This window comes from Takifugu rubripes, chromosome 1 (genome assembly GCF_901000725.2).
Source record: "Takifugu rubripes chromosome 1, fTakRub1.2, whole genome shotgun sequence".
Lineage (NCBI taxonomy): Eukaryota > Metazoa > Chordata > Actinopteri > Tetraodontiformes > Tetraodontidae > Takifugu > Takifugu rubripes.
The window spans coordinates 22,141,942-22,161,781 of NC_042285.1; the positions used below are offsets into that span (position 1 = coordinate 22,141,942).

The 19,840-nt window shown below is 45.6% G+C and overlaps 1 protein-coding gene across 8 annotated transcripts in view; it reads left to right on the forward strand.

The window, feature by feature from the left end:
* Window positions 1-4,457: 4,457 nt before the first annotated feature.
* epha3 (eph receptor A3) overlaps window positions 4,458-19,840 on the forward strand; it is a 71,248-nt gene continuing 55,865 nt past the window's right edge. For 6 of the 8 annotated variants that reach the window (XM_029839574.1, XM_029839565.1, XM_029839571.1 and 3 more), the window contains exons 1-4: window positions 4,458-4,632; window positions 10,569-10,633; window positions 16,017-16,028; window positions 16,783-17,443. In XM_029839574.1, the coding sequence (XP_029695434.1) occupies window positions 4,539-4,632; window positions 10,569-10,633; window positions 16,017-16,028; window positions 16,783-17,443 (832 nt within the window). In that variant the 5' untranslated portion in view covers window positions 4,458-4,538. The remainder of the gene's footprint in view (window positions 4,633-10,568; window positions 10,634-16,016; window positions 16,029-16,782; window positions 17,444-19,840) is intronic. The other 2 variants (XM_011611003.2, XM_029839561.1) reach the window with 1 other exon arrangement.

Below are 19,840 nucleotides of genomic sequence, written 5' to 3' on the forward strand. Positions count from 1 at the left end.
TAATAGAGAATAAATAGCTCAGCCAGACTTTACCCCGTGTCACCACTGTGGTTTGGTGACGATGGTTTGGTGACCACTGGTCCCTCTGGTTTATCCCGGCCTACGTTGCCTTTACTGTCGCCTTCCGACTAAACTGATCTAGTTAAAATTGTGCCAGCCACTTCGTGGAAATTGGCCTATTTTGCGTTTTAGTCTTCCTCTTTTGTGAGACTGTAAAAACATTTGCTTGACATTCAGATGGAAACCAGGCTGAAGAGTTTAAGAAAGTTGCCAGAATTGGTTAATAGGTTAACGGGAAATGATCTCTCCTGGCATTTTTAACGCAGCTTTCAAACCTGTCACAGGCGGAAACAAGATACAATGATTAAACATGTGCTTATTCAAGCTCACTCAACCACATTTCTATTCATTTATTTACCTATTTGAACGAACACTCCTTTACTTTAACTTTTCGTAAGGTCCAAAGTGTCAGGCAAGAGCCGTATTACTCAGACGATCAGAGTCCAAGTTAGCTGAACAAAAATATACTTATATATTTCACTGCTTATCCTACACAACTGCCAGACATCTGGCCGGTGGTTCCCTACAAAGACAGTTCACCTGCCACTCACACGGAGGGGAATGTGAGAGGTATGCACCGTTTGCTATCCTGGCTCAGCAATTGTAGAACGACATTCCAGTTGATATCAGTACAACACAAACAGCAGACTAAAAAAATCCATCTTTCCAGACAGCACCTCCTCTGAAAACCAAACACATTTTTACCCCCTCCCACCCCCTTATTTTTTTCCTAAAGCTAGTGCTGTTTTGGCTTATTTCGACGATATTTTGCACAGCGTGAGTTTGCACAATAAAATTCTTTCATGTCACATCTTGTAAAGGTCAGACAACGCGTGGCGTTAAAGGATACGCCGGGCACGTCAGCGTACATTTTCCAAATTAAGAGTCAAGAAAACCCAGACACATTCCTGTAAGAAGTTGCGTTGTTCATTTGACAGGGGTGGTTATTTACTGCAAATGATTGGCTAGCATCAGAACATAAATAAAATAAGTATATAGAAGTGCTTCCAAGCAAGCCCCTTCCTTCAGAGACACAGATGATGTAAGGAGAACCCGTTTGTTAGCATACACCCAGATCAATTCCTGATATATTTGTTGCTATATTCCAACCACATTACTTGCTTTGTACGCTAATGACAACACAAATTTAGAGAAAGGTCCATGCAAATGACTCCCCCAGTAAGAGACCGAACTGACCTGGAATACTTACTCCAGAAAGATCCGACTGCACATGTGAAATCTGCGTGCACAGATACTCAAAGAGAATGAACATGTTTGGCTTGGGGGGGGGGGGTTGGCACCTTGAGGTGGTGGCAACAAAAACAAATGTTATGAGTGACAGATTTGGTGGATTTATTACTGGACGGTCAAGTGTAGTATGTGTACAAAATGGTCATTTGAAGGTTGGCGTGATGCTAAGCATGTGTGTCAGCTAAACTGTGCCACTGGGCCACTTTGAACGCTCTAACAAGCATGCGTGTGAATGTTGGTCAGATTGTTCACGCGATCAGGTCGACCTCAGGACAAATGAGCAAATGTGGTGCTTGCATATGCACAATAATTGGTTTTTGTGTGTGCGCGCGTGTGTGTGTGTGTGTGTGTGTGTGTGTGTGTGTGTGTGTGTGGTGACTCTGCTCTTCCCCTCACAGACATCAATAACAGTGCAAGACAACCGAGTCGCTCTGCAAATTGTCAAATGCGAACAGTTTACTAGCATCAGCGGTAGCTTTTATCTCGGTGCCTAATGAAGCCATAAACTGATGCATATATATCACGATGACGCTCTCAGGAGGAGCAAAAGTGACTTCAAATAATCAGTTTGTTTATGTTGTGTCTCTTCCACAGATTTCCCTAAATCACATGCACACTGCTAATTTTGGAACAGCATTTCTGATCCCAACTTCAGACGTACTCGCTGGTGACTTCCTACCTTAAAAGGCAGCTAATCAGCCATAGAGATGCAGACGGGGTTGCAAAAATAACCCTAATTGGGCACAGTTGCTGAAATTCTTTGTGTTTGTTTGCGCATCGCAATTAGGAGCTTTTCACATGCCAGTTGGACCATATCGGATGTTTTTGAGGACGAGTCTATGCCCCATAATTTTAATCACAGTGTATTTCAATCACCCATATATTAGACCAGATCAAACAGCCTCTCCTCTCGAGTCATTCAGACATGAAGCGGCAATTCCTTCCTGCATTCACACGAGTCAATGTTCAGAAACACTCCTCTTCCGAGGAGCCACATTGCACAATTGAGGATGTGAGAGTTTCCACGGAAGCACCAAAGGAGGGATGATGCATGTTGTTCAATGCCTGTGTTCGCTTTCAGACGCAGCCGGCTCCTCAAAGTCATTTTCTGGGCTGGCGTCACTTCCTCGGTCTCTCACGCACCACATTTCTTTAAAAAATGTTTTGAGAAAATAAGGCAGCAAAGAAGAGTCAAGGTGACGCTGCGCTCAGAAATCCCTCCATTACTGCAACATGTGCGCACACATCCCTATTAATTCCTTCAGTGGGTTAGTCCACAGCTATCTTAGCAATTACAGCAGTTTCCCACGGGCTCCACCAATGGGCCTCTTAGCTAATATGCTAATGAATACAAATGGAGGTAATCTGTCTGTTCCCGGGATGAGCCTCGGTTACAGAGAAAGAGAGTTTCAGACACAGTTAGAAGCGAGTGAGTGATAATGACGAACGCGGGGTCACTTCAGTTTATTCAAACATCTCCGGATTTCCGACGGTGCCCTGACCATTATTCTCAAGCACCATTGACAGTCTGATATAATAAATAAGGGCAGAAATGCAGCGCTTTATGTTTACAGTTAAATCATTAGTTGCGCTTAATGTTTTGATTTTTTTTTTTAAAACATTAAATTAATTTACTCTGACGCAGCAAATCAACAGAGACTAATGACGTCAAAAATACAGGAGGGAGGTGAAGGCATTGAAACTCAATGTGGGAATATTGGGATATTTGGATAACTGCTTATACTCCGATAAATCTATCAATATTTTCAACATGTGGTAATGGTTTCTAGGATTATTGTTCTTAAAAACAACCACGTGAAGTCAGAGTTCACTGGGAGAATAACATTAGCTTTGGCTGAAGTGTGTGCCACTGCAAGATTTCAGATTTGGAAATTCAACAGAATCAAAGACCCAGCCCCCCCCCACCATGGCCACCACCAACAACAACAACCCTCACCCCTGCTACCGCCTTTGATACAGCAGGAAGCCTGACAAGACCTGCTGCAAACTGCAGTCGCCGTACTCGGGTCTCAGTAAGCGCCTGTATGAGTCCCCACTGTGCTGTGGGCCTGTGGGCTCCGTGCCCTTTGACTTTTCTCCAAACGTCAGACACTTAAAAAAAAAAAAACAGCCTCTGACCCCCCACCGCAACAGCTGGTGTTACAGCACAGACCCTGGAGTTACACCGCCACCCCGGCCTTTCAGAGCGGCTCATGTATTGTAGTGTCAGGGGCCCCTTCCCGGTGTAGAGCGCAGAGCAGACCGGGGATACGTCCCCGCGAATAACCTGCCGCACTGAAGGACATTTATGATGTTATTTTGAAGCAGATCAGCTCTGGTTGTCGGCAAATGTGTAAAATAATTGAAATAAAAGTCGCTGTTGTGGGAATAAATACCACAACGGCGTGGGAAAGGTTTTAATTAACCTTTCCTTTGGTTATTTCCACACACGCTCTGCATGTGAGATCTTTGGAAACCCAACTCAAACACACCCCAGCACGTCTGTTTCAAACTTTGAATCCAAATTGACAGGCTCCTGAAAAAGTTCCAGCATCTTGAGTAAATCCTGTCACAGTAGGTGGAATCAAAAGCACGATCTTCACCGCTGGAGTGGATGATTTCAAATATTGGCAGCTTTATATCGAACTTTGACTGCTAAGCACATTTGATTTACACTCCACGGATACAGTGAAGGTCTGCAGTGCGTAAAACTCAGTGGCTCCAACTGTATTCTGACCAAACAGAGAGGTAATCTGATGGGTCTGGGTCACACTATATATATTACATCAAACGCATCTTTTTTTCCTCTGACGTTTCATGAAATTTGCCTTCATGTGCCACAAAAAGTGTTTTGGTATCTCTGACAGATTTATTAGGTCAAAGGATACTACCCCCTCCCTGCTCCATTTTTCCACTTAAACTTTTTCGTTTCCTCTTTCTCCGGCTCCTTTTGGAGCTTTGGCTCTCAACCGTGCGGGATTGCTGACATCCGCGTCAAAAAAGACGCCCGCGGTAAAGAATCGAACTGACCTGTGGTGAACTTACGCGCCGTGTTTTCCTCTCTCGGACTCTGTAGGACCCAGCGGAAAACGGCTCCAGCTGAGGTTGTTGGGGAGGGGGGGAGGGGGGGGAGACGGAGCAAGAGAGAGGGAGAAAGCTGAGTGGCGAGGAGACGCTCTCAGATCAGTCAGTGGCTTCATGGAGTTATGCATATCTGATCCGCCGCCATGGATTGCAATCCGCGACCACTCTTTTTGATTCTACACATTTTGTTGTCCTGCGCTGCCCCTGCCTTTCAAATCATCTACCCCCCCAATGAAGGTAAGCGAACTCTCAGTGTGCGGACATGTGTCGGCGCGCGTGTGTGCGCGCGCGCTTGTGTGTATGGTGCGCATCAGTGCGCTCAAGGCAGTGTCCACATTTTTAATGACGGCCCGGTGTGAGGCGCATGATGAGGACAACAAAGTTGAGAGTGGACCCAAACGCGGGAGGGTCGGGGACCTTCCTCGGCTGATCTCCCGAGCGCGCCGGGTAATAGTTGCGTAAACGGGGGATGAATGAAGTGAACGATGGCGAGACAGCTCCCAAACCGCCCATCGGAGAGTTAATGGGGACCGAGCAGAAAACAGAAGACAACTCCTGATGTCTGGTTCGCCTTTAAATGTCCCTGCTGATCTGTTCTAGCCCAGAACTCAGACGGGTTAAAGCCCTAATTACCAGATATTCACATGAAAAAGAAAATATTTGGAAAAATATGGGCAATCGCGTGTTGCGTAAAAACAAGAATGTCTCTTTTTATGGTCCTGACCTCAATACATCCAAAACAGCTGACTTGTGAGCTGAGAGTCTGATGAGCTGCCTATTCTGTATCTTTTTATTTTTCAAAGGCGCCAACTGTATTTTCAGCTTTTGCACTTCAAAAGGTCACGACTCGATGTATTTTATTTTCGTCTCGAACGCGACAGAATCTCCATCAGCGTCTGGAAACACGTGAAACAGCGCTGGGAACAAGTGAGAAGCTGAATCTGGTCCCAGAATTTCCCAGGTTCTTGGAACCATTACTTCAACGGTGTCCCTGATTACTTGTCGTGGTTTTAAATTTTTTTTTAAAAACAAAAACGGATAGAAATGCGCTCCGCTGCTGCGAGCGCAGCCGAGTCCTCTGAAGGTTAAAAGTGCCCACGGGGGGGTGGGGGGGAGAGAATCCATTCGGGTGAAGATCTGGGTCACCCAGTCTAACGGGACACGGATCATGATCACTGTGGACCCAAGCTAAAGACCCGAGCCACTCACAGCAAATTCGCCCGTTTTATGGTGGACAACTGCAATTATTTGGCAAGATGTCAAAATCGATTCGCGTAATTTTACACATTATTGGCTCAATAACGTCACATTTTATCACCGTGGGAGAGAAATATTGTCACGCCACACAGAAATGTTCAAGGACAGACGATTGAATTAATCTAACCACACGCCCTCCCCGTACAGACAGAATAACACACCCGGATGATCTTGGAAAGTTTTAAAGCCCACGAAAATGCACCAAATAGTCACGCTCACACATTATGTGGAACCTATAACCCAAACTAAGTGTCGGTTGGGTGTTTTTTTATTCAAATTTACTGCCTAATCCACGTAAATCTCCTGCAAGAGAAAAATTGAGCACTAGAATTTGTGGACTCTGTCGAACTTCAGTCCGAGTCGATGCTCCTCCAAAAGGAATCATCCACAAAACATTATTTTAAACAGAATATTATTGTGAAGCGGAGGGTTACTCCCGTGTCTGTTTATTATTATTATTTTTAATAGGAATGCTTCTCAGCGGTTTGTCGCAGAGGAAGAAAACGTGGATTTTATTCCACAGAAATGTTCCGTTTGTCCCTTTGATTTCATGACAACTTTTGTCCAAATAAACAGAACCTGAAGAAAAGTTTGTTGAGTTGAGTCGAGCTGATTTTTAGGGAAACGACTCCAGAGATCATTCAACATAAAACAGTGTGTGTGTGTGTGTGTGTGAGCGTGTGTGTGTGTGTGTGTGTGTGTGCGTGTGTGTGTGTCAGAGAGAGTCAAAAAGAGACTATTCCTCTGCACTGCGGTGGTGATGTCGTTCCCGAAACTAAAACCAATGCGTAAATGAAAGGTACCTTTCCAGGACATAAATCTACCAGAGTGTGTCAGTATCGAGCCGCAGCGTCTGCTCCAAATCCATATAACCTGCTGGCTGCTGCTAATATGAACACGCACGAATCAAAACACACTTTGGACCCACAGAAATCACCTCACCTCGTCCAGTTTTTCGGGGCAAATGTACATGACGAACCAACATGGCGCGTAAAGTCCAAGTGCGTGATCCCCCCATTTCCTGGAGCCGAAATAGAACAGTGAAATATTTACCTCTTGGAGTCACTTTACCAACTTTAATTTCTAAAGGTTTTAAAGAGAAAAAAAACAACAACTTTTGTTATATTTAAAAGTGACTGATGGTGACTAACGCATCTCCCCTCAGCTGCAGCTCAGCGTGAATGAAGGGGGAATATTGAGATCGACGGTCTGCTCCTGATCACCTCCAGCCGGCTCATGCACACGCTCCCACATCTGAACTCAGATCACGCACACGCTTTCGGAGCTGAAATTTAGCGGCAGCATATTTACCTGCTTTCAATAACTTTACACCTGCTAGGAGCCTCGAGGTCTGGGAAATTAAATAAAGGCGCATTCTGTCGCCATGGAGCTCCATTAGTGTCACGAATGACACCATAGGTTTTACGGGGGGGCAGCGGCGTCTTGTGAAGCCTAGCTGCGCCTAATTCTTATCTATTTTTTGGTTTTACTTTATCCCCCACGAGGTTTCTGGCTGAAGTCTGTTAATCATTCCCGCCGCGACATTAAGTGCGCATTTAATAATTGTATTTTAAAATTTAACGTGACTTTTACTTTTGATGCGATACAAATCTGGATGATCACGCAAACGTTTCCTAAAACGATCGAATCCTAAAGTTTGTCCCAGTGAAGTTTATGGATTGGGTATTTTAAACTAATTATCTCACGGAAATATGGAAGTGATCGTTGTTTTTCTTGCTTGTGTGCGCGGTTTCATGCTGCGCTCTTGACCTGCTGTGAGGCGTCGGGAGGCCTCACAGGGGATATTTTTAGCCGGCTGTAGGGAGGCTTGGCCCGCAGAGCCGAACGCGCGGTCCCGCTGGGACGAGTGATGTTTGAGAGTGATGGGACCTCTCAGAGCCGCCGCAGAACAGCTCACAAACGCGCTTCTTTTAAAAATCTTAGATTATACACACACACACACACACACACACACACACACACACACACATAGGATTGTATGTGGACAGTGCTGAGACCTATAGGAGAACAGTGTTTTAGAAATGGGTGCACGCAGCATCAGAAGGGATGAAAGAAAGAAAGAAAGAAAGAAAGAAAGAAAGAAAGAAAGAAAGAAAGAAAGAAAGAGGAATGGGGGCAGAAGGGTTGGGCAGCAGCAGCAGCATCAGACAGAGCGACTCTGCGCTTAAATTATTCATAATGGGAGGTGAACACTTCACCCTTTAACACAAGACACAAGTCGCCTGGCTTCCCCTGCACTGCGGCCTGCCAGCCTTCACATGCACATCAGAGGCAGCCTGCAGGGGCACAGCCCTCCTCCACTGTTCAGGAACAAACTATTTTGTTCTTTCCTGTTCTGTAGTCCAGGCCAGGGGGGCTTTCCTCTGCTGCTCAGGCGTTCCAGACTTTTAATATTGCATTTTAAAAAAATACGAAATGGAGGGAAAAAAGCCCCAATCTGAGCACATCTGCTAGGAATCGGTTTCCCTGGTGTAATATTGAGACCATTCAAGGGTTACCTTTATACCTGCCAACGTTTGAGAGCACAGACGTCACAACAAGTGCACAACAGGCTCTTTTGTTTACTCTTTCCTGTTTATATTTCAGAATTTACGACCTCGGATTGTAAAACAGGAGATTCAACGGCCGATGACACAATGTCTCATTCCTATCCCTGAAAATCATTGTTTAGCCACCGGTTCATGCTGACACTTGCATTTTCCCCTCCAGGGTCACACTGCACATGTGTGTGTGTGTGTGGGTGTGTGTGTGAGTGTGTTAGATGGTGGTCTCAGTGTGTGTGTTATGTATTGATTCACCTGTTTGTATCTCTGTGTGATGTTTCGCTCCCTCCCAGACAGACTGGCTCACTTTGCTATTAATACTCCCAGTTCCCGTTTAGAGACACTCCCCGATGGGACAGCAGCTATATGCTTGGCTGACGCTAGCTGACTCTGCATGTTTGTGTGTGTATGTGTGTATGTGTGTGTCTCTCAGCAAATGTTAGTGTATGCTCTCATATAGAATCTGTCAGAGGTGTGAATATACAGTAAGTTTAGATACAAGTATTTAGAACAGCAATATAAAAACAAATATCCACCCCCTACAGACACACTTTTATGGGAAAGTGCATGATTGTGCTCCATTTTGTTGGGCCCACGTGACTATCATGGCCAGCGAAGTGAGTGAGTTGAAGGGTTTTTTCCCCTCCTGCGATATGAGAGCCATCTAATTTTCTGCTCTCAAATTCCCCCGCTCGGCTCAATCGGAGTGGTGGGCTCAGCTCGTTGAGAAATGTAAATTGGAAGCAATGGCCCTGGATGCCGTGCTGCCATTATCTGACACGAACAGATAGCTTCATTAGACTCTAATAGGAATGTGCCTGCTGCCACTTAGCTGGCCGAAAGGCTGAGCAAAGCAGCGGCTCAGGTGAGCAATTCAGCAGCTTTCTGAACCTGGAATGTGGTAATAAGTCTCCCTGCATGTGTCTTCTGCTCGCCACACTCCATTACCCCCCCCCCAAGCAGATATTTATCAGACATCTTTGGTGAAAATGATGATGAGCAGTTTTTTAATGGGGCGGACGGAGTAATTCTTCCCAACAAACTTCCTTAAACCGTCTCTGAACGCTGAAATGCGCCTGACAAAAAGGATTTTTTGTTTGCAGTGTCACAGCAGTTTTTCCTGATCCACAAACGCTCCTTTTGACTGTTGTCAGTTGTGTGTGCATTCCTGCCTAGTGGAGCTTTGAATGGGAAAATACAGGGATTGTATTCCTCATATTTTCACCGTGAATAGAGTTACAGCTGCAGGGCCCGACTGCACTTCTGCTACACTTTGCTGTGTCTGTGTGCACTCTCTTGGATAAATGTGTGTTTGTGTGTGTGTTTGTGTGTGTGCTGTAGCTGTGTGTGGTAGCTGTGTTCCCAGCAGAATGAAAGTAAGGTTTGCAGAAGCTTAAAATTAGAGGCCCGTCAGATGAGGAGTGCTTTACTGTTTCTAGCTAACAGGTTAGCATCTTGTATTTTAGGGTGCACATCTGTAAAACAGGGAAATGCCTGCATCTAAGTTAGGACTTATGCAAGTTTTACAAGTTTTTTTTTTTCCCATAAAATAAATACACCATAAATTAGAGGAAACTAAACTGTAAAGCATTATAAAACCAGGTATATAGACATTTTTTGGTACTTTATCTTAAAAGCACATGCTCCTTTACATTAACAATATAAAGTTTTTTTTATTCCGGTACAATCTCCCAGTTGTCATTCACTTCCTGGATGAGTCCAAATAGAAAGTGACAGGGCGGAATTGTTATTTTATTTTTTTCTGGGCTTTTGGAGCCAGTGAGACAAACGTGCCCTCGGAGAGCAAGCAGACAATCTGATTACATGATGCACTTTATGTATCAGTCTGAGGATATGGAAAATATAAGTGCAATTACCAGTACATTTGCTTAGTGCTACACCCACGCGGCTGCTGCTTTTTACACTGCACGACTCCATTTTCCCCCAGACTGAAGCCCCAACCTGTACGTCATGTAATGGAGCTCTTTGTCTTATTTGACTTCCATCACATTCCAGCTATTAGACATGGATTCCCGATCAGCTCCTTTCATTCTGATTCAAATGAATCCACAGCGTTCCACAGAAGACTCAGCGTTCTATCTCCAGTGGGGAGCTGGGTTTTTTTTTGGTTGTTTTGTTTTGTTTTTGGCCCAAATCAGGAACTGGTAAAGAGTTTTTCTGCTGGTAATTTGTGTGTATGTGTGTAAAAAGTGTGTGTGAATATTCGTGATCCGTGCAGGGGTTTGCCGATCGCTCCTCTGGGATTAAACGTAGTGATAATTGAGGCTAACAAGGACTGCACACTCACATGTTCCCTTTGTTTTCCTTCTCTCTTTGTCTTCCTCACCACAGTCAACCTGCTAGACTCTAAAGCGAGCCAGGGCGAGCTGGGATGGATCTCCTACCCACAGCACGGGGTGAGTATCCTCTGTTTCTGCCTCTCCCTGCATCTTATCCGAGTGCTTTCACCACGGCGACAGATCCACTGACACCAACAGGATGCTGGATCCGGGCCCGTGACACATGGAATTGTGATTTCCAAACTCCTGCGGTTCTCCCTGTGTGACGTTGACCCATTGAGCCAAATGCAGATTAACCCACTTTTCTTTAGACGTTTTTGTCCATTCTGTCCCTCAGGTTATGGGTTAAGCGCTCAGAACTCGCCATATGGGGCAGATACTTAAAAGGCATTGCATCGCACGGTCGCCCCGGTGTTTACAGAAAGATTAGGGCGTTAAAGAGCTTTAAGTTGTAGGCTCAAATGCATCCACACAACAATGCTGATAAGTTTCACCCCTTTTTGGATCCCATTGCATGCAAACATGAGATCTGCATTGTTGGAGATTCCACTCGAGTCCTTTAATTAACCAGTTTGTCCTGAATGTGTCGCACCTCCTTCCATCTGTCATCTCAGATACTGTGCACGTCTCCTCTCAGTGTCACTTTCAACCAAAGGTTTCTAAAGTTTTTCAGGAATACAATTTGAAATGTTCAATTTTTATCAGCAACACCGCCACCACCACCCCCACCCCCACCAACAACAACAACAACAACAATAATAATCATAATAGGTGACAGTCCTCACCATCCATTAACATCTGCACCACTAACACCTAACACGCACCTCCAGTTGGTTTTATTTGTCAGACCGGTTTGCTACTGTGCGCCACCCCCCCCCCCCCCCCCCCCCCCCCCCCCCCAGTCAGAGAGAGAGAGTGAGAGAATGCCAGCCTTTTACTCTTTACTACACTTTACACTTCTTTCCTTCATTAAGTGCTAGAATTACTTCTTGCCATTAGCTTAACGTAATCCAGTCATTTGTTCCATGGAGCTGTCAGACCTCGTTTCCTTCGCCGCTGGCATTATCAAAATGCCCAACTTTGAGATTCTTCGGGAGCTTTGAAGCAGAATAAAAACAGGAGCCAACGGAAAAACAGCGAGCCTCAGAACAATCGCAGTTGCTCCACCGCTGTGTTAATATGGGCTATTTACATTTGAACGAGCGTGAACACTTCCCTCTAAACACCGGAGTGTGGGAGAGATGTGCAGCAGCACACCTCCTGATTACAGGATGTACTGTAGACGTCCGAATCAGAAGCCGGAGTCATGTGGAAGAATTCAAGCTTGATATAAATGAAAGGTGAGAGAGGAGAAAATAGAGAATTGGGGCGATCGCGCTGGTGATCGCGTCCTCAAGGTGAACCATTAATTCCTCTTGTCATCTACTGCTCAGCTCTGAGAAGCAGCCCGCTCTGAGAGACTGAGAAGGGATTTCTCCTAATGTGGCATTGACACGGCCCCTCACACACACACACTCACACACACACACGCGCGTTCACCGTGATGGAGGAGCCGTGTCTCTCGGCCTGTCCGGGCCCGCCGTGCTCCGGTCACAACAAATTAAGAGCTTAGCCTCCCCGGCATCTTCGCTTTGATGACGCTGACGCGGGTGTTTGTGTCTCTCCGCGTGCGATCCAGATACAGTGTTATCTGTCTGGGAGGCAGGCTGTTTGCTGAGCAGTGTCCGGGGGGCTTATCCCCCTCACAGGACTAAAGGCTGCTGAAGATTACATTTAAAAGTATTCTTCAGCAACAAACACCCAGGACACTGGGATACAGAATAGACAGAATCAGCACACAGTGTGCAAATAAAGTCACAGTACTGGGCAGAGGGCGCAGCAGCTGTGGTTTCAAAGATTGTTTGCTAGCGAGAAACCATGACGCTGAAGAGGTAACTTTAGCTTTGTTTCTTCCCTCGCATTTCTTTGTGATCCCTTTGCTCTCAAAATGCTGTTTCGACTTCAAGAGCTCTTAATACACCCTGTGCACCGCTGGCACTCCATCTGAGAAATCAGCCCGGCCAGCAGAAACCCCACCCTGACCCTACAGCCGCTCCCAGAAAGAGGGATGAGTGCAGGAAAAAAAGCCTTTCAATATATGTGGATTAACAGGACAAAGCGGGTGACCAGAGAGGCGGAAGGAGGAGCAGGAGAAGCAGGTAGTGTGTTATCATCACTGTGTAGGTGAGGCCATACTTGGACGGTGAGCTGAGTTACAGCTGCAGCGTGTCTGGTGAAATGTTTTCTCAGTAAAAATAATAAAAAAAAGAGCAAATTAAACAAACTGAACCCAAACCAAACTGAAGTTTAAGTCCAGCTGACTCTCTGCTTGTGCTTAATGGATTACTGTGACCTGAGTTATTCCAAGGATGGGGGGGAGACGGGTGGTGTTTGGGTGTATTTGGGCGTCTACTGGCTCGTTTTCAGCGGCGATGATCTGCGATCTGACTGATCTGCTGCAGTTGTTGTGGGGGTGACCCCAGTGGCTTCTGTGGAGCTCAGAACATCAGCTGGCCCCACTCTGGTTGTGGACGCACCAGTTCACTCTCACTGTAGAGGAACAGATACTATCAACCTCTCAGCTGCAATTTTAGCACAATAAATCCCAAGTAAAATTTAGCTAGCAAAGAGAATTTGAAACCTATATAAACGTCTATAAATAGATTCATAATTTTCATGGTTAATCCTTCTTAAACCCCAAACCTGCTTCCTAAAATACAACCAGCTCTGGTATAGATGCATTGTTACCCTACACTGGCCTATATACTGCTCTATTAACTCCTGTTGACCTGGGAGCCTTTGAAGTGGGTGAACTGGTGTGCTGACTGGGAGACTCTGAGCCGTGCCTGTTGCCGTAGTCGTAATGTCATGAGGAGATCACATTACCGCGCTCCATTTTACTGTCTCTTTAGCTGCTTCACCCACCTACAGCACAGATCAGAGGAAGTCCAGAGCGAGCCCCCGCCCCCCTCCCCTGCCCCACGTATGACCGTCAGGGGTCGGGGTCAGGGGGCACGAGCACTGGCGTGGTCTCGTACTGTTGTTATATATCAATTAGAGGGCGGGGGGGATGGGTTTCACCCCCTTGGAGAGAGAGTAGGAGGCGGCTGCTCATTTCAGGCCTTTATTTATCCTGCTTGACACACAAACAGTTTCTCACAATCTCAGTTGGAGGCGGCTCTACTGAAAAAGACCCCCGCAGGACACGCTGGAGCTCCGACCTCAGATTTATGCTCTATAAATGGATATAGCAAGTACCGCTGGACCACGGAGTCCCCACTTGTCAAACTTTTGGGGGAGATTTAGAGCTTTTCAGCTTGGATTTCTCCATGCTGGTCACATCCCTTCCACACCAAGTCACTTGGAATCTCATAGGGAAATGAACGATTGGAGGGGATTATATCAGGGATGTCACGTTTGGGGGTGATGAGAACGAAGAGGAGTGGTGGCTCTGTGTAATGGAATCTTTCCTTCAGCGGGGGAGCCTCACAGCAGCACATACATTCAACATATATTCAGCTCCTTCCCCCCAGAATAGTTGTGTTCACACCTGGGCTTGATCAGAATTCAATGTTCAGACCAGCTCAGAGACCAGAATGTTGGCTCTGGGTTCAGCCAGTTTGTATCTCACATCATGGAAGGTTAAGGGACACACACACACACACACACACACACACACACACGCACACACACACGCACACAAACTGATAAAAATACATGCTGCCATGCTGCACTCTCTAACCTTCATGGTTGAGCAGAGGTAAAAATATTGTTTATATTTACCCAAAAATAAATGAATATTGATGTGGCCACCCTTTAGAGTCCCATTACCTGCAGTCTGTTGATACAGTGTAATTACTATCCAAACTTATTGTCTATTCATTAATGCACCAAAGCTAAACACAAGGTGTTGGTTCAACAACACGTGCTATTACATTAAATGCTATTACATTAAATGCTATTACATTGTCTAATGTTTGATTGCATGTGTCTGAGGAGCAGCATGTAGCTCCACATCACCACTGCGGTAGGAAAAAAAAGGGTTTTCTAATGCTTGTTTCCATTAAAAAGCATTTAAGAAGAGGCTTTACTGCCTCAGACGTCCAGATCATGTTTTTTTGTTGCGTCAGGGCCCATCATTGAGTCAGTTTGCATGTCACCACATCATTACTTCAACATATATTTGGTATCAGATGGCAAAAGTGACACGTGAAACAAGGTGAAATGTTAAGTTTGGTGTTGCCTCTTTATGCTTGGTCCCGCTCGGCTCGGCACTCTCGCTGTTATTGTTGGGCCTACAGAAAGCTTCTGATGAATGAGGTGACGCCAGTGAAACCATGAGGGGGGAGACTAAACACCAACAGAGTCGCTTTCCCCCAATTTGCTCTGGCTTAATCTCTCCCTCCTTCTTCCCAACGCTATTCTTCAACTCAGCTCGGTTCACTTTCTGTACTCTTTCCTGCAAACTCTCGTTCTTTTATTCTGTCGCTCTCTCTCAGGGGTGTTTCATTAACTTCACTGAGATGAAAAGCAAGTGGCGATCCTTCAGCCTGAGAGCCCCTTGAACAACAGGCGTATACTCTCACTCGCTCTATCTCTCTGTGCACACACACACACACACACACACACACACACACACACACACACATGCCTGTACTTATATCTTTGTGAGGACTGTCATAAATGTAATACATTACCCAGCTCCTTTTCCATACCCTAACAACCCCAACTGACACTAACCCTAACACTAACACGAAGCCTGAGCTTAATCAAAACTCAATTTTAACATCAACCTTAAAGCCACGTTCTACCTGTCAAACATGGTTAGAACGTGTGTGTGTTGAGGACCAACCAAAATGGCCCCACTTACCAAAAATGTCCTCATTTTGCTAGTAGAATTTTGATTTTGGTACTTAATATGTAGCAAGTACAAGAACACACACACACGCGCAAAAAAAAAAAAAACATGTAACAGAGAACCCACAATCTCTAAGCTCGTCATTAATTTCTCTGTCGGGGCTCAAACCACCTGCTGTGCCTTCGTGCTACAGGACTTTAAACACTTCACTTGAGACTTATGTGGATGTATACGGTATTACTGTATGTGTGTGCGCTTGGTTTCCATTAACGCCGGCCTTAAGAGTGTTGCCCTGTTGCCTGTCTTCTCTGAAACAGAAAGCACTTCTCATTCCAGCATGCATTCATTCTGCATTTTCACCAAAGGCCAAAGAAGTCCATCTGCACACGGAGACCCATCCATTTTAATGACTGTCATTTTAATCACAATGAGACCGTTGTTTCAGATATTTAGCCATCCATCATCGCCCTGATTCAGTGTTGATTTGCCTGGACAGCCCAGCCAAAGCCACATGATCAATGAGATTTCCCGCTGTGTTGGATTTAAAAGGAATGACCCCGCTTTCTTTTTTTTTCTCCTCTCCTCCTCATTGCTTTCTCCCAGTGGAGGGAAAATGTAAGATAGACACGAACGTTCCTGGTATACTCTCACATCTGTCTATACTCCGTAGTTTCTTTTGTTTCATAGTGGATTCAGCACGTTTCCTTCAGTAGAAGTAGTGTTGTGATGCAATTAACCAAGACTACAGCCTGAGAGTCCTCACTTTTAGAGAAATCAAACCATTTTAGTGAAAGGGTGGGAAAAACACTACAAGGTCTTTTTGTCGAGCTAATATTTGCCAGCATTTACAATATAGAGATTCACACAAATGTAGTTGAAAATCACACTTCTCTGTGAGATATTTCAACAGCCTGAATCTTGGAGATTTGCCTGCAGCAGCAAGTTTACTTTTAATGAAATGAAATAATTCTTAACAGATCTTCTAGTGTGATTTTTTCACCCTTAAGTGTTTATTAGATGCTTAGTATTCTGCAAGAGCGTCCCTGAATCTCAATAATTCATGTTTATGTGCTCACAGGGTGGAGATAACTTTATTTTCCTCTTCTTTCCTCCTCTCTTCTGACTTAAACCTCCTTATCACGCGCTTGTTTTTCTAACTTGACTCATTTTCATGGCTCTGAAACTTAATCTCTTCTTCCACTTCTTGTTTTCGCATCCTTTTGCTTAATATTTTCATCACACTCTACCTGTTTATACCTCTGTTTACGTCATGCTCATCTATTTATTTCAAACTGATAATCTCCATCCCACCGACATCACCTTTTTCATCGCTCTGTTTCTGTTTTCCGCCTCCCTTCGTCTGTTTCAGTGGGAGGAGATCAGTGGGGTCGATGAGCACTACACTCCCATCAGGACCTTCCAGGTCTGCAATGTGATGGAGTACAGCCAAAACAACTGGCTCCGCACCAACTGGATCCCTCGTCAGTCAGCCCAGAAGATCTACGTGGAGCTGAAGTTCACCCTGAGGGACTGCAACTCCATCCCTCTGGTCTTGGGCACCTGCAAGGAGACCTTCAACCTGCTGTACCTGGAGACAGATGACGACCAGGGCAGCCACTTCAGAGAGCACCAGTTCTCTAAGGTCGACACCATCGCAGCTGATGAGAGTTTTACCCAAATGGACCTCGGAGATCGCATCCTCAAGCTTAACACTGAGGTGCGCGAGGTGGGTCCCATGAACAAAAAGGGCTTCTACCTGGCATTCCAGGACGTGGGAGCCTGCGTTGCGTTAGTGTCAGTCAGAGTTTACTTCAAAAAATGCCCCTACACTGTGAGGAATCTGGCTTCCTTCCCCGACACGGTGCCCATGGACTCCCAGTCACTCGTGGAGGTCAAAGGTTCCTGTGTCAATCACTCTAAAGAGGAGGAGCCTCCCCGAATGTACTGCAGCACCGAGGGGGAGTGGCTTGTGCCGATCGGGAAGTGTCTCTGTAACCCGGGATACGAAGAAAAAAGCAGCACCTGCCAAAGTAAGCCTTCACTCTTCAATCACTTCTCACTTCTGATGGTTTTTTTAATCCTTTAATCTCTGATACCTTTGTTCTTATAAAGGCTCTTGATTGCAACTTTTCCATCTGATAACTTGTGATCAAAAATTAGAATGCCCGTGACATGATCCAGCGCATGCCAAGGCTCCACAGTGTGGGGAGTTCTCGACTTTCACACTTCATATCTGTCAGCCCACAAGCTTTCATGTCTTCTACCCAACCTTTGTCTGCTCCTTATGTTTGTGTGCTACCCTCAACAGAACACAAGAACCCCAGAGTGTTGGTGGATATTGCACTTGCGCATATTACCATACGTATGTGTGATGTGTTCTCCAGGTCTATGAGCTAAGGACGCAGCACGCCGGGGTTCTACAGTAATCTTATCTGTGACACATCATTAGCCACGCGGAGATCTTTACCAGAGTAGCAAAGATGGGAGCGATAACACAGAAGAAAAGAATGGTCTGGAGTGGATGGTGAATAATGGAATAGTTGCGGTGATGGTTGTGGGTGTTGGTGGAATGGTGAGTGGCGAGACAGCGGCGTCTGGAGATACTCAGTTTTACCCCAAAGTAACAGTGGATGCAAAGGAAAAAAGCGTGGCTGCCAGACGTCGCCTTTCTTCTGCAGACTGGCTGCAACATCCTCATCAAATATCTCCCTCTGGCAACTGACTTCAGCTGGTATTTAAATTGTTTTTGGACATCAACCCACATTTTTCTATGACTATGAAGGGCATCTGACCACCGTTGTTCTCCTTGATTTCACTCTATGAACACATTTTTCAGCGGCACGATGAAAACCAGTAACTCGTTAGCAAGTTTCTTTGAAAATGGCCATTTTCCGTGTGACAAGTGCCAATGTGGAAACTATCATTCGTGTGGAGGGACTGCTTTGCGTGACCCTTGTCGTTAGATGTTCTCCTCCAGCCCCGTCTCTTCCCTGCACGCTTTCATGTGTCCTCTGGGTCTGGTGAACATTCCCAGGTTCAGCTGGTTCCTCACGCAGCTTCCACTCATAGGCATCGTGATCTGAAAAGTGGCGGCTCCACTGAGCACTTTAAACAATCTGAGGACTTTAATAAGAAAGCAGCCTGTCTTTACGGTCTCTTACAGCTACTTATTATAGCAGCTCCTATAAACGCTCTCGTGTTCATCAGGTCTCCCCTCTCAGGAGACGTGCCCGGTGTTAATTAAAGATCAAAGGCGGACTTCCAGGTTAAGCCCCTGCTGTCAGGGCACAGGGAGGCTCTGTTTCTGGAGATGTGGACCCCAGACCAGCACATCTCTGTGTCCAGATGTGAGAGCAGCTGTTGGAGGAAAACCTCACGTCTAGAAAAGCCAAACAAACTGGAGCAGATGCTGGAATTAAAAAAAAAAAAGCAATAAGAAGGTAGCAGAGCTGTATTCATCAATGCAGACGATAGTGCATAAAACAATTTCACATCAGATCTGAAGGGACAACAATGGCACATGTATGTAGACACATGGCAGACCCTTGCCCCCGATTCTTCACACCCTCCGTTCACTTCCTGTCTCCTTGCGAATTGTGTGAATGTTTGGATGTATTTGACAATCTCTTATTGGTTTCAGAGTGGTCTAATGGACTCTAATAAGGTCTTATGTTACCCTGGAGTGGGACAGCTGCACCAACAGGCCCCCACAGCCGGCAGTTGTAGCCACCGGGGGCCCCAGCTCGCCACCCGGCCTTCAGACCCTCCGTGTTAACAGATAGATGAGTGCATGAGGTTGGGTCATCATACGGACAGATAACAAAAAAAGGAAGCTGACAGAGCAGCAGTGAAATGTGCCATTATCCTGTTCAATGTTTACGTGTCACAGGAGCTGGAAACTGGAACCCTAAAACTGAACCAGCACATATAACGACATTTTACTATTAAATGTCCTGATATTCACCAGTAATCTGTCAATCAGGCGAAGGCACTCAAACAGATTAAGAATGGGAGCTGAGGTGTTTGGATCGAGTCTCTGGCTCCGAGTCAGATGGAGAATCTTCAGTGAATATTTGTTGTTTTTTATTGAATGCCATGAAGCAGCATCTAGTCTCTCTCTCTCTTTGTGTGTGTGTGAGTAAGACAGGAAGTGAGACAGAATGAGAACAGTTGCCTTTGTTTATACAGACCTCAGTGTGTGTTTAAGGGCTTTAACAGAACACACTGTTGTATTACTGTTATTATCTTCCTGTACTGTGTGTATGTGCGCCTGTACCGGCCAGAAATGTTTGCGAAAGCAAGGATGTTTTTTCAATGGCGCCTTCAGAATGAACACACAAGGTCTTTCTGGCTGTGGCAGCAGGAAACCCTGCATGTGTGTGTGTGTGTGTGTGTGTGTAGTCTATGTGTGCGTGTGGCTAATGACC